Source organism: Syngnathus acus, chromosome 5 (assembly GCF_901709675.1).
Source record: "Syngnathus acus chromosome 5, fSynAcu1.2, whole genome shotgun sequence".
Taxonomy (NCBI): Eukaryota; Metazoa; Chordata; class Actinopteri; order Syngnathiformes; family Syngnathidae; genus Syngnathus; species Syngnathus acus.
The window spans coordinates 1,921,609-1,941,726 of NC_051091.1; the positions used below are offsets into that span (position 1 = coordinate 1,921,609).

At 45.2% G+C, this 20,118-nt stretch overlaps 1 protein-coding gene across 1 annotated transcript in view; it reads right to left on the bottom strand.

The window, feature by feature from the left end:
• Positions 1–17,457, bottom strand: part of LOC119123028 (plexin-A2-like) — a 63,474-nt gene extending 46,017 nt beyond the window's left edge. The window contains exons 1-3 of the mRNA XM_037251793.1: positions 17,245–17,457; positions 4,532–5,846; positions 1,408–1,590 (exon numbers count right to left, since the gene is read on the bottom strand). Of these exons, the coding sequence (XP_037107688.1) occupies positions 1,408–1,590; positions 4,532–5,755 (1,407 nt within the window). The 5' untranslated portion in view covers positions 5,756–5,846; positions 17,245–17,457. The remainder of the gene's footprint in view (positions 1–1,407; positions 1,591–4,531; positions 5,847–17,244) is intronic.
• Positions 17,458–20,118: the final 2,661 nt, after the last annotated feature.

Sequence of the window (20,118 nt, forward strand, 5' to 3'; positions counted from 1 at the left end):
CTTGTCTTTTTCCATCACCCAGTCTGCGTGTGTGTTGCGTATCAGACAGACTGCTGCTTCCAAAAAGACCGAACCCCCCTACAGCCCGCCCCCCATCTTCCCCGGGCTAATGTCACAACAGTCCTCTACCGCATTTCCTCACAGCTGAGCCCGCGAGGTGCCAGCCAGCCTATCCACTCGGATGAAAGCACAGGCCCGCGGGAATAGAATTGGAATATCAGTGGGTTTTGAAATGACATGTGATGGACAATGGGCTTAATGGGCTTGGTCTGAGAAAGGGGTCATAATATGTCTGCTGCTTTAAGGGAAAACTTCCAGTGGTTGGGAGGCATACATTCCAGTTTTCACTTTGATTATTATGACAATTGAATTACTTTGACTTGTGTATTTGTCATAGATTCCTTTTTTTTTTTTTTTTAACCTCAGGAAATAATCATCTCAAACTGCCACCACTGTTAATATTAGGACATTTTTTTTTCACAATTTGAAACAGTTTCCAGATGTCTTAGTTCAAGGTCCCTGACATTCTTCTGTCAAAATACACAAAGGATAGATCATCACAACACACTTAACATCCTCTTGTCACATTCTGGTTGAACACATTCTCTTTTGCAGGGCTCTTTGTCATGCAAATGGAGAGTATGGATTTGGTTGCCCTGACAACCGACCACCGCTTGGGCCCTAGGGCATTGCGTCTGTGTTTCCTGACCACTGGTGGTAGTTTTCAAAAAGTGACAGGCAAAAAAAAAAAATTCTAGCGTTCTTATTTATTTATTTGGTAGTGTTTGAAGACTTCTGCATTTTCAGCCTCTTTCTGGAGCTTCTGCATCCAGACTCCAAATTACACTGACTAAAATCAAGATGTCAAGTTGCTGGTGCATTTGAAAATGCACTCTGTGCGTACACTGGTTCACTCTGACTTTTCGGAAACTCGGCGCATCGTATGTAATCATAGTGCACCAAAAACTGCTGGTACACGCACCGGGCACTCTGACTGGGATCACGGTGTGCCGGCTGCGTTGGGAAATGAATGGGAGTGCGGCACACTCTGCTTCTCTGAGCACAGGCTTTTTCCAAACGCGCATTGACTGCTGACTGCACGCAAATGAGCTGTGGCACAATGTCACACTTCAATCCCTGTGATGTATTAAAATTTATTATATTATGGTCATTAATTGTGGAGATTATGGTGTTAATGAATTAACGATGGTTTGTGTTACTTGTTCATTAGTTCTGAGACACAAAACGTATTATATTGCTGCTGAAGCTCAAGGGTGATTTTTTTTTTTTTAGAAATGTTAGATAATGTCATCTTCTTAGACAGGAAACATTTGTTACACAAGCAAAACAGTGAGCAATGGAATACGATGCCAAATAATTCAATTATACTGATAGCGTTGGCCTCACCTTCTTGAGGCGCCCATTCTTGGTGCCCAGGAAGACCACACTGTGTCCATTATAGGTGTAAGAGATGACCGAGGTCAGCCTTTCGCGACTCTCCAAGTAAACTGTGCGGCCCGCTACCAGCTGAGAGCCCCCCAGAGGTTGATTGATGTCCAGGCCGCAGAAGTGGTCGTCAATGGGGACAGGCTGTGTGCAGAGGACAAAAAAGAATGGCTGTGAAATAATTCAAATGGCCACTTTTCGTGTGAGAGGAAGATAAAAGAAGATGGCGGGAGAGTGAAAGAACAACGGATTGGGGTTGACAGATGTGTGTGAGAAGAAGAGAATAAATGTGAGCCGGGAAAAGGGAAGAAAATCAGCGGTGACGTGTGTGAATAAAAAACCAACTCCTCCGTGTTAAGCGCTTGTTTTGTTTTTTTCTTCCCCGTGTTTAAAAACAGAAACTTCAAACGCTTTCTCTTCGGCCGTGCTTATCGACTGTGAGCGCTGGCAAATTCGCCATGATGGCAAAGCGCATAAAGCGGTGCACATTTTGCACCTGTTCTCTGTGATTGTCGAACACTTGATGCCACATCAGACAAAAAAGCCGTGCCAGAGATGTCTTGATGCTTGATATCATCAAAGAGTGCCGCGTGCAAAGCGATGCTGTTTTTTCTTCCGCTTTACACGCACCTCAAAACTTTAAGTAGCTGCTGGCTGTATTTGCTAATTTGCTCTCACTGCCCCTTGTTGTTGACACGTTTACAACTACACCGGTGCCGAGAAACAGGTTCGATTCATTCCCTGGCCACGCTCATATTAAATTATATTTCCCTTTTCAATAAAATGCTGTAGTATTAGGCATTTGCCAAAGAGGATAAAGAATATATTCTTGTGAGTATTAGTGCCTAAATGAATTGCTCCAGGGCGGCTCGGTGGCGCACTGGGTAGCACGTCCGCCTCACAGTTAGGAGGGTGCGGGTTCGATTCCACCTCCGGCCCTCCCTGTGTGGAGTTTGCATGTTCTCCCCGGGCCCGCGTGGGTTTTCTCCGGGCACTCCGGTTTCCTCCCACATCCCAAAAACATGCTTGGTAGGCCGATTGAAGACTCCAAATTGTCCCTAGGTGTGAGTGCGAGTGCAAATGGTTGTTTGTCTCTGTGTGCCCTGCGATCGGCTGGCAACCGGTTCAGGGTGTCCCCCGCCTACTGCCCGTTGACGGCTGGGATAGGCTCCAGCACTCCCGCGACCCCCGTGGGGACTAAGCGGTTCAGAAAATGGATGGATGGATGGATGAATTGCTCCATCGTTTGCGTTATCTATCGTTGCTAAACATTAGCATGTCAGTGGCGTTTTGCATTGTCTGTTAGCATTGAGCTAAGCAAACCTTCCGAAGTCAAAGCTAGGTAGTCGTTTTGAATAATTGTTTCATTGCTGGCGTCATGCACTCTGCTCTTATATGTTCGATTTAACGATAGTCAGACATCAACAAGTGACAACAGCGATATGGCGAGGGACGATTGTTCTGTACTGTCAAAAATATCAAATCTGAAAAATGATGCATATTTTTGGGTGAACTGAATTTTCTTAAATCGTGAACATCAGCAGTTGAAAATTCATATTGAATCCTATTGTAAAAACATTCATCGCTGAGGACAGAGAAAGTGGATCGATTCCTTTTCTATTTGTCCAATGACATTATGTGCACACAAACTGCCTCTTAGAATTCCATCTGAATTATGCCCTCTATTTACATCCATTTTAAAAGCAGCGAGGGCATTTGTGCTGAATGCAAGCGTCCATCTGTTACACATTATGCAAAAAATAAGAGCACTTTCCGTCAAGTTATTCTAGAAGAACAACACATCAGACATGATTAAATTTGCACTGCGATGTATTCACTAATTCTGCTTTGGCATTTCCTTACCACCACCGCAGCCACCACCAACACATCCCCACTCCTATCATTATGCGTAATGAGTCCGGTGAGTCAGACTCATTCAAAGCACGAGCTGCTGCTTGGAGTAGGGATAAACGTGCCTGAAATTGACTGTATAAGAACATTCAATAAGGTGCTATTATTATTAGAACTTACTGTGATTTACTTGGTAACCATAGTGTCTTCAGTAATACATGACATTTCACGTTTTTTTTCCCCCCCAGAATTTGCACTATTGGTCAATACACACATGTGGGTGTGCATGCGGTCTGTAGTTTGATATCTGTCTTTTCAAATACCTTTGTTGTTTTTCTTTAAAGTAGAATAAAGAAGCATTTCAGACTCTAATCTTAGCTATGAAAAAAAAATCTGATATCAGCTTCTAAAAAAACATTGAACAAAGCATGCAATTAGACTTGATTGCCGCTCTTTTACCGAGAAGCGTGTGATGTGATGATAAGTTGTCAGCACCGGGCCATTGTGTTTTATTTAGTTCCTTAGGTTAACGGGCACAGCAAGATTAATTATTGCGCTATTATGTATTTACAGCCCGCCTCAGCTGCTTTGACTTGAATAACAACCTATTTGTTTGATAGCATAGTAGAATCAAAGTGCACGCTGGAAAGCGACGCAGTAATGGATATGATTGTTTTTATCATTGCTTTCAGCCCGTTCCTGTGAAAGCCTCATTATGCATAATTGTGGCTTTTATGAAGGCATAGTCACGGACATGTGCGAGAAAGGCACTTTTTTCTCACGATGAAGAATCCTCGAGAGGTTTTGAGCGGTGCTGACAGGGACACGAGTGGAGCGACGAGGATGAGGGGAGTGGAAGGGGATTAGAGGAAGGTGGGCGTTGGTGGCCAAACCCCTGAATGAAATCAAAGCTTCCTGCCAAGTGTGATTAGCTCCGTGGGTTGAATCTCTTCCAAGCTCCCTGCACTCTTGGAATCCAGAATCGGACTCTGCTTGGATTTGTAAACATGACTAATCAAAGAGTATATTTCTGTCTATACTGCTTTCCACCATGTTAGTTTACAGTCCTCTGTTGTTTGCCTCTTGTGATATTAAAGATATCAAACCAATTATGGATAAATTGATGGTAGGCTTCGCAAGGCTTTTGTCTCTGGAGCATTGTGTATGTGCCTCGATACACTGTGATAAAAACATTGTAAGTCAATCTATAAGACAATTGGATCGGTTCACCTACCGCCTTAGTGCACTGCACGTCCTTTCCCAGCAGCCAGTGCAGCTCCAGGTGTCCTTCTCCCTGGTAGCACGACCGCAGCCTCTCCGTGATGCGTGTGTTAATGTCCTGGATGGTGAAAACGCACAGTGCGGAGTGATCGGACGGATCGTGATACTGCTTCTGTCCCTTGGAAAAGACGGCAAAGAGCACGTCATCCTGAGCACTGATGTTAAGTGTCTGGGCCAAGATCCTGCCAGCCTTGGACAGATAGGCCGCTTGCAGCAGACGGTACTCCTCACCCCGGTGAAGGCAACCCACTGGAAGCGACACGTAAGAGTGGAACTTCTTGTCGCCTTTGCAGAGGCGGATGATGCGTGAGGTGTAGAACAGGTCGTCGGGCGAGCCCCCGGACGGCATTCCGTTCTCCGGTGTCTCCGGCTGGACGGTCATGAAGTAGACAAAATGACCACTATCAAAGCCATAGATGTAGTAGATGTCGAAATGCGGGACAAGAGCCAAGGTGTCTGAGGGGATTTTGATGAGCGACGAGACGAAGTCGGTGTGAAGCTCGTAGTCGAGCATGGCGGACGATTCCGGGTCGTGAGGCAGCTTGCGGCTGGAGATAGTCGGGAAGTAGTCCTGCTTCCCTCCAACTGCTGTACCGATGTAGAGCGTGGCATCCTGAACCAGGGAGGGAACCACCACCCCGTACATGGTCCCCGACTGTGTGTCGCTGGACAGGTAGTGTTCCTTCTTATGAGTTGGCTCGCCGAGGATGAACAAGTCATCAAGTCTCAAGAGCTTGCAGACGCCCTGGTAGAGGCTACCGCACGCCAGGAGGCGGTTGTGGGAGTAATCGATGAGCAGCAGCTTGTTGACGTTGTCCGTCGAGGCGAGGGGCTCCGAGCAGGGCTGCACAATCAGAGGAGGGTAGCAGGCTTTGTTGTCGTACTCGGGCCCCGTGGCGTGGGATACTAGGAGCGTGAGGTTGGCTGACAGCTTGTAAATCCGATTGACGGCGCCGACGTAGAGGGACCCCGTGGACTGATGCACGGAGAGGTGGTTCAACGGCCACTCTCGCCGCTCCGACGGGAAGATGTTCACCGTCTGTCCGGCAGTTATCCTTTGACTCATGAGGATGAGCGTCAGTAGCCCGAGTGCCCCGAACCGTGACATGACCTTCAGAGGGCCGTGAAGTTTAGTCAAGCGGCCATAAGTCCATCTTTTATGCACGCACGTTCCCATCCCCTCGGGGCTCCGACCAACCTCAGAGGTCTGCGTGTGAGGTGAAAGCCCGAGAAGCCCGTCGTACTTGTCCAGGTAATTTCACATTCCTCTGAAAGAGAAGAAACGAGACGTTTTGATCAACTCTTTAAATATGTTCCTTCTCGTCTGAAGTGTTCTTTGGTTATCATCAGCAGTTGCTTGTTTTCTGCAGTTGCTTGTTTTCCCATCTGCTTGTGCTTCATCAGACTCATGATGCATCAAAGAAACAAGCACTCATTTGTTCTAAGCGTCTCATCGTATTTACAAGAGAGAGATTCATGTTCCCCCCACCGTCAACTGAGGAGCTTATTAAAAATGTGCCACCCTTTTCAGGAGAACTAACCCCTGCCTATTACTCCAACAAAGCAGTCACACAATGCCGGTGCGCCTGCCGACTCTTTTGGTTGCTTATTAAAGCGACCCAAATGTATTCATCGTGTGTCCGTGTTTGGGGCTGCCTCTTCTATCCCGGGCACCCTGTCATGTTCACTTAAACGGCTGAATCCAGGAGGAATTAATCACTCTCCAATGCAGTCAACATTCCCCAAATTAATCAGCCTCTTTCCAGGGATGGCAGGGAGTCATTAGAGATTCCAAACCAGGCAGCATCAACCCGAGCACTTCCCTTTTTAATTTCATTAGCATATTTTATATAGCTATCTCCTGGGGCGGGCTGGCAAACAATGCCCCTCAAAGGCGGGATGAGCTCGGATGAGTCGGACACGTGGCAGTGAATGATGTGTTCACATTTTCTTATCACGAGCTTACTTGTGCCGGGCTGTGTCTGCTGCGAAATGAATTCATTTACTTTCAAACAGGTTTTCACCTCCAAACAAAGATGAATGTGAAGTGACGCCCAAGACGGGCATTGCGGCGGATAAAGTGGCTTTGCATTCACAGCTGCCATACCAAAGTCCATTAAAGGGCGGTGATAAAAGGTGCCTACTCGGAGGATAGACCATAAATTAGCAAACGTGCCATCACCCTAAATCTGCTGGGGTGTCGTCATGCATCAACGGGCGCCTAAAGGCGACGATCCCCATTTTTCCCCAGTTTGTGTCATTCTCACCGAGCCATTGCTGGAAAAAAAACAGTTGAAGAGTCGTTATTTTGCTGACCCAAAACAAAACAATGGGGTCCTTTTTCTTTCAAGGCCTCAAGCAGCTACTTGTGGTAGCCCATTTCTTCATAGTTGAATCGTTACCAAAATCTTGACCTAATGTGCAGGGTCAAATCCTCATCCCAGTGTGCCTGGATGTAAATAACCCAGATGGGTTTGCTATTTTACCCAACTTGTGTCACTTTTAACCCAACCGTTATAGAATGTAGAGATTAGAACCTCAGAACTGTGATATAAACTGTGATGCCTCTACGTTACTTAAATAATTCTCCGTGAGGTGACTCTTCTGAATATCTTTTTTTTTTAGGATACTTCTTGGTTAAGTAGAGGCTAAATGATGTCAGGAAAACGGGAGGGTGTAAGACGAGGTCACTCCGTGATGTGTTGGCCGTAAAACGGGACGTCCCGTCGAGTTGAGCGCGAACCAGGAACTTAGCGGATGGACTGACACTGAGCTGGCTGGCTCCCTGCTGAAGCACGACGGCACCTCCCGTCCATCTGTCACCGCCGCGGTTGCCCCGCGGTCGCTTTAAAGTCCGTAGCCGCGTCACTCGTTTTTTGGCAGGCTCGCTGCCAGCGGCTCTGCCAATAATTGGCCACTGAAGATTCATTTTCTAACATTACACTCAAAGTGTGTCTTTTTTGTGGAAAATACCTGACTGGCTCATTCTTGTGACAAATTTGAATGATGATTAGAAACAAATCTGACTTTGAAAACTAAATCATTTAACTTTTCTCTTCCTAAGGCTTAAAGGTTCTTTGTTGAAATTGCCACACTTTCATTTGAATAGTGTCATTGTGAAGATTTGAACATTCTTCTTTCTCTTTCTCAAGGAAGCTGTGGTGTTTTGTCCTCAGCGTGGCCTGTGGATTAGCAGGCATGACTATAAAGTCTTTGTAGAGTTGGGGTGATATAAGTAAAGCAGCATTCCTTAAACCGTCACAAGATTTTTCTTTTTATGGGCGGTGCTTGTGTGCAGGAAATTTGAATGTGGTCAAGACTTTCATGTGACAAAGTAGTCTTGCTACACCCTTAAAACTGCCGGGTGAAATAAAATGCACCGATCTACTAACATGGGTCAATTTGACGATTCTTCTTTGTAGCTCCTCGTGGCGCGTCAGTGCGCAAATATTTCTGTTCTCTTCAGAGTCATTCAATCAGATTCATTCAAGTCTGAGCTCTGGCTAAAACAGCGTTTGAATAAGTGTTTTTTCTTCTCCTGAGATCAGAGAATTTTGTAGATGACTTCAAACATTGTAGTTTTGTTGGTCTCATTGGAACATCAAACCAGACCTGAGAAAAATGAAAAGGTCAGTGCTCCAGAGGTGCAAAAGCAGATCAAATAATAAAAATGATGTGTGTGAAGACAGTGGCCTTAAATAACATGTAGCATCAACGAGACCTGAGTGTTGAACGTCTACGCGCCGAACCCTCTGAGCATTTAGTAAACAGCAGAGGGGAACGAGATCAAATAGGAAGCGCTGTTAGGAAGTGGCGCCTTGCTCGTTTCACCCATTGCTTCTCCGGTGACGTCTGAAGCGTGCAGTCATGCCGCTCACTGTTTACTCTGGATTACAGAGAAGCTCTTCACATCCAAGCTTGAATACGCCGGCTCGACACTCAGACACGCTCCGGCCCAGACATTTGACACGAGAACGCGCCTCAGGGGGGTAGGGCCACTTGGTAGGGTCTCCGTGAGCAGGCCTCCTGCGTTCACCTCTTCCACATACACAACCCTCGCAACCTGGATGAAGATCAGTCCCGCCAAATGCGTCTTTTTGGATTCCAACACTGTGAACTGCTGTCAGGACTTCTGTGGCGCTGTGTTGGGCGGCATTCAATCAGAAAGGGTACTTTGGGTTGCTTTGTTTGACCCATCTGCCATTGGAGATGAAGGGAAATGTTCCAAATATTTTTTCCTGCTCACTAAAATGATCATACAGTGTTTAGTTTTTCAAACTTTAAGATTGAAAGTAACATGACATCCTAATGGCGCCATTCAATAGGTATAATTCAAAAATTTTGTTAATATTATGTATGTTATATTATATATTGTTATATAATTTTGAAATAGATTATAAGTTATAATATTTTATGATAATATATTTTGATGTCATTAACTAGCCCACAAGTCTAGAAATACGGTAAATTAACACTTAAACACTTCACTCAAGTTTGTGTGAGATGATGAACACAGTGGGCAGGCTGCGGGGTTGTTTTTTCCGAAAGGTCAGAAGCTACAGCTCAGCCCCCACACTTAGTCAACAATGGGAGTCATTGTCACGAGCATCAGTGGTGATCAAATAACATTTATTTATTTATGTATTTATTTTTGTCACTGCTGTTCCGCATGACCTGAATTTATGAGGCCATGCGTAGCAATAAGACCATAAGACCACGGGGGCGGCAAAGTGAGCGGACTGCAACCATCACAACAACTTCTGGCCTCATGATTACAAGGCGGTCGGTCGGGCACATAACAGCCAATTTTCCCTCGCAGCAGTGCTTGTTTTTAACTTTTCAAGATGGGCCGCCGATGAAAGGTCTCAGTGTGTGCCGAGTTATCTTCTCCTTTCTCACTTCTCTACCACAGCGAGCACAAGGCAAAGACTCACAATTAAATCAGGAATAAATAGTATTAACCAGCAGGTGAAGAGCGCCACCATTTGTCGCTCTCAGGGCTGCCCTGTTGAATGGGCTAATTACAGCCTGTCAAGAAAATAGTGTGTGTAAAGCGTTTGCTAATTTGTGATCCTTGGAGTATTTTGACAAAAGCATCACATTTGTGTGATCAAGGCACCCGGGAACATAAAAGTGAAAAATGCATAGTATGTTCATTTAAAGTGGAAATGTAGAGATTAGTCTAAAATGTGTCTTACAACACTATATAGATATATAGATGGGTTTTTCCTGTCTGGGTTTTGCTGCACATCCACGTGGTGGCGGTGTGTGTGTGTGTTTGCATGCGTGTGTAGCGGTTGTACACGTTACACATGAACGAGCTGGGAGGCCGCCAGCCGCAACATAACTTGACTTCCAAATGAATAAATGAAGGCAATTAGTGGATCTGTTTACAATGTTGCGGAGACAGAAGTAGGTCAAATGTGGCCGAGGCAGGCCCAGTGTAAGAACCGCATGGGCTGGTACCTTCCCGGGTCCATGTCGGGAAAATTAGGGCGCAGAGACGGCGTCTTTATTAGCGCTGACTTTTGGAGCGGATGTCATATTGGATCACAGCGACAGAGTCGGGTTTATTAGGAAAAGCGGCGTTTTTGTGATGAGCGCTCTACGGCCTTTTAGCGCCATGACGGCAGCCCAGGGCCACACACACGTATGTGCGCTGCCTGCACACGCCTCAGAGGACATAATGTGTAGCATGAATGCTCGCGCCGTAGACCCCCACAGGATATATGCACTGTTGCCACACAAAGAAATTCATGACATTTGGCCCGTGGTTCATTTTCATTATATCAGTCTGCATTGAGGGTAGCGGGGTGTTAAATTTATATTTAATACAGAGCAATGATTCAATTGTGAAATTAACAGTGTATGAAAAGACGCATCTCTTAATCCTCATTAATTCCCGTCGTGTCGCATGAGTCTTTGTTCTTGTTCCTGTCGGCTCGCTGTGCCGTCAGCCTCTAGTTTGTCAATCAAACGCTTTAATGGGCATGGCTAGTATATGTAAATGTTTTTACGCCACAAGAATCCTCCCTAGCAACAAGTAACCCTGCAACATGAAAGGTAAAGCTAATGTCTATTCCACTTTGAACCTGTAGGTGTCACTAGAGTGCATTTGGGTATGGATGTTTTGCACCCAGTATTGCTAACTTGGCAGGTTAACAGCAGGTAGATTCAGCAACTTTTACGACACTCTTGTCAAATAATTTCCGAAAAGAAATTGGCTGAGATCGGAAGGTAAACAATTCGGCCAAAAAAATCATCTTTGCTTGACAGTTCATGTTACCACGAGTTCGATATGGGCTCCCTCTGGTGGTGCACAAAAGAATTTCCGATTTAGACGAATTTCACGTATGGGCTCCAATCCAGCAAGATTTTTATATAAGTCTGTGCCCGGTTTTCATGGTTGGTGACTATAACTGATTACGTTCTATAGTTTGTGTGTGTGTGTGTGTGGGCATTATTTGCTTCTATATATCAGCATATCTCACATTTATGCTCAAAAGCAACAGATTAACGACAAAAATTGCAATCGGGGGTAACATCATTCACTGCCTCATAGCTCTGCACGCCCGCATAGTCATTTTGTTTTCCGCTTCTCCGACAGATAAAACTCCTGATTGCCTTTTCGGCCGCCACCGGCAGATTTTTTTTTGGAGCTTCAGAATTCCCCCAGGCCCTCGCCTCTAATCTCAATGCTCGAGCGGGACTCCATGTCTGGCGGGAGCTGTGAAATCGCACTATGTCATGGCAACACGCTCGGCTTCTACGTCGTAATAAGCGAAGGATGCTCGAAGGAAGTCGGGCCGAGGCAAATGTGACACAGGGGGACAATTGCGACACATCGCCACACCACAGGCGGTGAAATCCCCCCCCCCAGCCCGCCCCTCCCAACAGCTACCCCCCAGCATCGCATGCCATTATCTGCGCCCGCATGCATTATACATGCAGATACAGGACTGTATCTGAAATTGCTGTTAGGAAAAGGCGGCCAGATGAAGGGCACGGCTGCCACAGTCGGATTTAGCCATGCGTGGCCGTTCTCCTCCCATTCCTCTTTCCCGGGATCTGTCTCCGCATGTCCATAAATCTCATTGTCGGCCCTCCCCGGTTAATGGTGACCTCAAGCGGGCTCCTCTCGCCCGCGTTGCATTGGCGATGAGCGACAGAATGGAAAGTCAAAGTGACCTCCGCTTCTGTGGTGAATACCCCAACTGGGCTCTTCTATAATTCAGCAAAGGAGAAGGAAGGGGAAGGAATGCGTTTGTGGTGGTGGTGGTGATGCATCACCTGCTGCATCAGCTGCTCACCGCGCATCATCTTTAATGTTTCTTAAGTGCACGGGCGAGAGCGGAAAGGGCTGAGCCATGGACGCCCCACCAAAAAAGGATCTGCGGACACCGCCGTTGCGCAAGAGAGGATTGAAATGTGAATTCTCTCACTCCAGCCTAAAGGCCAGCATGAGTCCTTTGTAGTGACAAGTTGCCATTAGCCATTTTATTGGGCTCAGGCTCTGGCTTTGAGCTTTGTCCATCCATCCATCCATTTTCTATACTGCTTATCCTCATTAAGGGTCAATCAGTCACACTCAAAGGACACATTTGACAATTTCTTGTCATTTGGGAGACTTCCACGAGGTGTGGAGGGAAAAGCAAGAGAGCTTCTTATAAAGCATAATGACTCCGAGTGATGTGCAAATTCATGATACGTTGCCGCTGTAGGAATGGAACCGCATTTTAAATCGAGAATGATCTGAAATGTGACCTCGCTCGCCGGTCTGAGGACGAGCACCGCAGCAGCAGTCTTTTGTACTGCTCCAATTCCTTCACAGCCATTTTTATTAGGCTCAGTCCGCTACTCAGGCTGCAGATTTGAGATTTTGGGGGGTTTTTTTTGTTCGAGTTGACAGTCTGCTCTCGTGTTGAACAACGATACATTTCCACCCAGACTGATTCGGTTATGAGCTCGCTGGGCCGCGTTGCCTTCGCATGCATAAATCATTGGGACCTGCCGGGGGGAAATCCATTACGTTTGGCAGCAACTGCACCCCAGCGAGGAAAAATAATCAAACTCGGTGCTGTCGTGCGTCCCTGTGAAGCCGTGACGTGCATATGTCCATAGATCCATAAATCCTGCATTGTCGCACACAAGCAAAATCAAAGGCTTTATTTTGAGGAAGCACCTGTGCGCGTCCTCGCTTTCGCCCCCCTTCCGCCCTTACCACTTGGTATAGCCAATGACGCTAAGGTTGGAAATAGCTGGCGCGAGACGTGATGATCGACGAAGAAATTACAATACAAAAGGAACAGCTGCTCACTTGTAGAAAGAAGAAGAAGAGCAAGGAAGTGCAGAAATAGTAACAGTTGATAGAAATACCATCAGGATACGAGCTGTACATTTATCTACTTTCCAATAAAACTTACTGCGACACTATACTTTGCCCAGAAATACTTGCAGTATCATGATACCTTGCCAAAGATACTGATAGTGTTATTATCTAACGCCTTTAAATTGGTCACTGAAATCACTAGCGCTAAGGTTTATGCGCTCGTCATTACGCCTGGTACGGTCCTTATATCACCCATTCAAAATACTACTTGAAATTATAGTTATGACAAAAAAAAGAATTGGGGTCCGTGACAGAAAGTCAGGTACGATCCAATGGAGTAAAATCAAGATTTAGGTGTATCTACAACCTGCTTGACTGAATATGTGCACGGACAGTCTTCATAAGACGTTTTCAGGAACATTGTCGACCCAGCATGCTTATTTTTAGGTTACCTTCCAGCTTTCCCAGAACACACTTTCTCGTTGTTTTCTTATCATTACAACTATGTGAAGAAAAGGAGGAAAGCAAGGCTCATTCAAGGGGTCCCTTTTATTTAGTGAGCTACAGGGCTGTTTCATTGATTTCCGCACATTGAAGGCACTTTCTGTTCTATCCTTATTTCCTACCCTGGTTACGAAATTTGGACTCGCCATTGGCCTGGCACTATATAGGTCGGAATGATAAAATGATTGTTGGGATATTTTTATGAAAGCACGTGCTATGAAGACACCTGCCAATTTTTGAAAGCGTGGAAAAAAAGTCTCATAAGTGATATTTGATATCATGTGGCCTTGTTGGGATTTTGCCCCTATTTTGCCATATGCACAACATGGTTAACTGGTTCATTATTTTAATGTTCATATTAGTTATTAATCTGACTTTTAGGGTAAATCTAGCAACATTTCCGTGAAAACTCCCCAGCGGCTGATTAAAAGTAGCTGCAGTATGGCATCGAACAGATGTCAAGTTACAATAGCCACAGGACAGCGGGAAGTGCAAGATGGTGTTATCGTGATTATTATTGTTGGGACGGAAGCACCCGATGGTACTTACAGCTAGTCGATTCAAATGAGTCAACTAATGGACCGATTGCTGAAGTTAGTTTTCATACATTTATATGAAAAGCTCTGAAAAAGTCCCCATCCCTTTAATATCAAAAAAATCATCATTTTTTCATTTGAGTGTTAGGCATCCATTATTCCCTTTCGCTCATCTCACGGTATGAAGTGAAAACGTTCGCCGAGAGATGAACTCTATGCAAGTGTGAAATCTATTTATAAAAAGAAAAAAAAAAAGCGTGCCCGCCTTCCCAACTGCCCAGAGGAGCCACTCCAGAAATTAGTCAAGTTATTATGCTTTGTTGTGCTTTTGATGATCATATGTTGCTTGTTTTATGGCTAAAGTTCCAGAAGTGTTTGTCTGAACAATTTGAATTTGGTGGTTGGCGACGACATTTTGCCAGAGTGTACTTCTGTCTGCATGCTGAGCAGCCAGAGTGGCCATCTGGCAGGTGAGCCGCACGTTTTCCACACGTTCACTGCCTCTCCTTCCTTTCGTTGCCTCCGCTCGCACTTAATGTCACTACCCCCCCCCACCACCACCACCACCACCTTGTTATACTTGCAACCTTCTTCCAGGTTGAAAATCAACTGGTCACAGACAAAATGTGAGCCTTTATAAATATCATGATTTGTTTCACTTTTGGCCTAAATATTTGTAAAATATTTTATACTACAGATTATTCCAACAATTCATTGAATAAAAATTTGATTGTGCATGATTAATCCTAATTTTCATTACAATAATGAGGCCAAATTTGAGCTAGCCTTCTTCCAATCTGTTAACTCAGATGGCAATATTATCATGAGCGATAATCTTGCGGCGTGGGAGTTTAAGAGGGATTCACACACACACATTCAGGGCTATCAATCATGAATATTAAACCTTTTCAATATGGATTATAGGTTCACAAACCTTGGCCTAGACATTACTTTTTCCTCTTCTCTGTACTTCGCTGCAGTTTAAATGCTCGGTGGCTCCCTGCCCCCTCCATAAGGTCAGTCTTCGTACTACAGCTAACGTCGTTTGTGGGAGGAGACTCACAATTGTGTGTGTTGTTTTGTGTTGATCATATCAAGTTGAAAAACACACTTTGAAAATCGGTTTAGTTTACCCAAATGAAAGCTTTCCTCCCCGTCCCGGAGCACTAATAGTAGAGGCCATCCTCGCCTATTCACAACATTATAGGGATAAGCTCTTCAATTTTTATTTCTTTTTTTCGTTTTTGTTTTACAAAAAAAAAAACTTTGGTAACCAACTTGTTCCTTTTTACAGTCACAATGAAAGTGTTCCCCCTGCCCCAGAATGACAAATGGTACAGTCCTGTCCATTAAAAATGTCATCCAGCCAGCATAACACACACACACACACACACACTCACACAGTCACACACACACTTTTGTTAACAGGTCAATCTCCTGTATTGTGTGCTATGAAATTAGGCAGGTGTACTTAATGTTACGCGACTACACTATCACTGTTCCTCCTCCTCCTTGCTGGGCTGGAGCATCCTAACGGTCAAGTTTAATCAGCCTCTCGGTGGGCAACGGGCTCACAGTTTGGGGGAGGTGTGGATGCTCTGGAGGCGGTTGGGGGGGTAGCACGCTGGGGTATGACTATAGTAGTAGTAGCCGCCGCTGTGCACTCACACACCATGTAATTGTGTTACATACACTAATTCGCCTGATGCACTAATGCCTGTGCTGCTGACCCACATCAACCCCCCGGCCCCAACCCACCCACATCAACCCCCCCGCCATCGCTCCTGCATCAATGCCACTGATTGAAGCGGTATAATGTGGTGTTTCAAAATTCAGTTGCGTTTCTCGACCTTTAATGGGCATCAGTGATGGCCTTCGCCGCCGATGACACAGACAGATGTTCTCAAGGACGCAAGTCATCTGGCATCACCTCCAAGTTGAGGATGGCAAAATAATGCACGCTCACCAGGAGGTAGTGCGCTCAGAATGACTTATGACCGCCCCCCCCGCCTAAAAAGGCTCCACGATCAGAGAGATCGATAAACAATGCAACAGAAGCTGTTTTTTATGCTTCGTCTGAATGCAAAGCCAGTTGCTGTCTTCTGAAAACATTCTTTGCAAACTGATTTTTAATTCGGTACCAATGAGGAATCCGATCATGTATTTCTAGTCACTGACGAAGCCGAACTCGGGCTGGATTTACTCGCTTCAAGTGACGCAACTCAGATGTTTCGCTGTCAAGTGACACAACTGGGCATGAAAACGGCGTAAAACGAAATCAGCCCTGTCAAACTGTAAAAGTTACGATTTTCCTCCATAAAAGAAATGATGGAATACATGCATGACAACATAATTCATAATTATATGACGACTTCTCTTTTAAAAATGACCTCGTAAAATGACAAATAAATCCTTCATTCTTATAATATTAATATATTTTTTTTCTTGTAAAATCAACCACTTCCATCTCTGGAATGGAAAAAAAATGATGTCATTATTTTTTTAATTCTGACTTTTGGACAACCATTTAAAGTCATGCGAATAAAGCCCAAATTTGGATCAAAATCAGGCTCTGTATTTTATACGCCGTATTCCCTCATTAGAACAGTCATATTGATTATGTGCCACTTGTAATGTATATACATGGAAATAGCCTCTCCAATAGGCTTAGAATCATATGGGACCTGCAGCTAGTGTAAAATCCAGGCTGAAACCGCTCAGATGAACTCTGCTCATCCCAAATCCAACTTCAGCTCCCATTCTCATTTGAATTCTAAAATTAGCCATCGACTGATAAAAGTGCAGGCTTGCTGCCTTTGCGGCTGCAGCCGTCGACTTGGCTCCATCGCTCTTGCTTCCTCTTCTCGAGCCCCTCTGGAGGGGTCCGGGAAGAAGAAAAGCAAGAAGAATAGAAGCAGCTCCAACTGGCCTGTCCAGATAAGGCCAACCCAGGAGGTTGGAAGAAAGAGGACTTTCAAGGGGTGCAAATCCCTTCTAAATGACACCCATGTGCACCGGTCAACATTGGGGAGCTTGGCACGTCCACAACTGTACTGTGCCTGTGCAGCTTTTTATCTCCATCCCAGTGCTCCCAGTGTGTGTCTATCCCACATGCACAGTGGTGATTAATCAATGCACATTTAGAGGAGCGGGACAAAATCCTTCCCCCTAGACAGCATCGAGTCCATAAAAGCACCAAATGAATCTGATGCACGTCAGACCACTCACACTCCTATCCCTACCAAACTTGGATTTTTTTTTTTTTTTCTTTCAACTTAATACAAGAGCTGCACTCACCTTGAAAGATGACGAGACTCACGCATGAGGACGCCCGGTCAGGTCAGCGTGCGTGCGTGTGCACGCGAGGAGACGCTTTGTGGCTTTTACGCGTGGCAGCCCGGCAAAGTGGTGCGCGCAGCGGCGTGCATTCTTTCTTCCATCGAGTGAAACCTCCCGCAGAACTGTGGCATTGATCATGTTCCCGCGTAGCCAACATTTAATCTCTCTCTCTCCTCCTCTCTCTCCGCTCGCGCTTAATCTCTCTCTCTCCTCCTCTCTCTCCGCTCGCGCAGGCATGCACGCCTCAGTTTGTGCGCGCCTCACGGAGCGTCCACGCCTCCTGTGGCGTCATCCTCAGGCTCAGCTTCCAGGCGTTGTAATGCATTTTTACGCCCAGACTGTTGTGTTTTTTTTGTTTTGTTTTTGTATGCCCGTGTTCCTTCGTGCGTACGTGTGAGGTTTTATTTTGCACCATTATCAATGCGCAGGAAGTCATTGCACAAACGTGATCGTGATTTTGGAGCACCTGCCTATAGCCCAATACAAAATCCGCATCACAAAACTCATTCAAAGATTATAATACTTGTTTTTTCGTGCCAATACCTAATATTTGGGCATTCACCTCTCTCTCTCTCGCTCTTTAACCTTGTCTGCAATTTAATGTCTTCCATATATTTTCTGCAAGGTTTTTATATTTATTTCCCACATGTGTTGCTGCTGCTGCTGCTGAATTGAGATTGCTTTTAAACACTGCCATCTGTAGGCTGAATTTTGTAACTCCTCAATTGATCCACATACACCATGGGTAGGCAATGATGTACAGTAATCATTCCAGGATTCGACCAGAATATTAAACATAGCGTAGCCTGCAACAGTCGTTTTTAAAGAGATGTTTTTGGTAGTGCGTGATTTAAAGCACACAATTATTAATGCATAATAGGATCAGCTCCTGTTTGGCAGCATGCAAATGGTTCGTAGATCTGCCACACAGTTTGGGTTCAAATCAGGTTGTGATTATAGCACCAAAATTGTCCATAAATGTGAATTTGAGTTAGTTCTGCAAATGACTGGCGACCAGTCCCGGCTCGCCTAAAGTCAGTTCCGGCACCCCCAGCCACCCAAATGAGGACAGGTGCTATTGAAAATGGATGGATGGATGGATGGTCGAGCCTTTACCAAAAGTGACTCACGGGGTCCATCAGGCAGCTGTCGGCCACTCATTACCGGCGTTGATGTGAGTTTGGGATGTCAGAAGGGCAGCCGTGGGCGGCCGACGGACATCCGAGGGCCAAGCAGATGGCGGCGGCGACGTGTTGGCCCGAGGTCGGGTGATGATGTCATCACAGAGCAGATATATAATGTGTCTCCTTCACCGTGCGAACCGAACTGTACAGCCTGACCCCAAGGGTGATTGAAGATGTCCTCCGTCGTTGGCTCTGTGCAGAAGCTGCCCTCCGCACTGCAGAAGAGGCCGTGATGGAGGAGCTAGTAAGCCGAGTGGGATGGATGAGTGCTGTTCCTATTATCCGTACTCAATAATAATAATAACACCATTCGTCACCGCCGGCCCGAGGCGGCGGGGCGTGCGCCGCCAGCGTAACAGTGTCAGATTAAACGCACCCCACCGGTTGGCAAATTAGTTTAAGCCGCTGAGCAATCTTGTGAATCATTATTTAAGGCTACTTGTGAACTGAATGTGAGACTTACTCATGGAGGAAACAATTCATTATATCGTTGGAAACTGAACTGATTTCTCATTGAAATGATACATACGCTGTAGTCATTGAGTCCATGAATTCTGATTGTCTGAACTGCCCTACCGATTTTGGTGATGTCCAGTCTGCTGATTTGGAAGCTCAGTCTACTAATATGACAATCTGATCTATCACTAGTACGAGACGAACATTTGCTCATGCATCTCGTCATTCTCCTGCCTATCCATAATCGAACATGAGCTTCTTGTCTTGTCCTGTTTCTCTCACTCTCGGTCTTTCTCCTCCTTCTTCTTCTCTTACTACTTTTCTTATATTACGTTCAAAGCCGATTAATAAACCTATATTAATTCAGTTAATGTTATTATTATTATTCTATTTATTTTTGTTGTTTTTATTAATATTATTTAGTTATTATTATTATTATTATTTATTAATAATCTTAAAAGCTGATATCAAACACATACACACAAGTGTGATGAAAACAACAATGCGCGACAACAATAGATTGCGCTCTGTGGGACCGAGAAGTATACAACACAGACACCAACCGGGACCAAGACAAAAAAAATAGCAGCAGACTTGGAGAATTGGGTGCGAGCAAGCTGAAGTGGACTGAAGTGAATTGTCAAACAAGAAAGCATTTAGCTGCCAACACAACCACTGCCAATTTCTCTGGTGATGTGTGAAATACCCCCACCTACCCACCCATGCCCTTCCTTTTGTCCGCTCCAAGCAATTTAGAGTAGTGTGTTTGCAGATTACACACACCAGACAAAGGAGCGTGCAAACCACCTCCATTCTTTTCCATGTCGTAACCCGAGTTGACATTTTGGCGATTGTTAAAATTTTAAAGGCTAGCGGCGATCAGAAAGGATGAAGCCGCAATTCTCATTTAGTGATCCGTTCGATCCTTAATCCAGATTGATGCGTTTACGGAAAACTCTTTTGGGGGATAAATGTCGAGCTGTCGACATAACAATAAAAATAACAATATAAGTTCAAAGTCAACTTCCAGTGATATTATTGCACATTAGAGAGTAAGTGAAGAAGCTGGCCTTGATGCCATTCATTAAAGCAAAGCCCAGTTTCTCACATGACCAATGGAAAGTCTCTGGAGGAACGTCGGTTGTAAAGTGCATCGAGCCGAAGTACCGCGAGGCGATTATTCTATTTTATA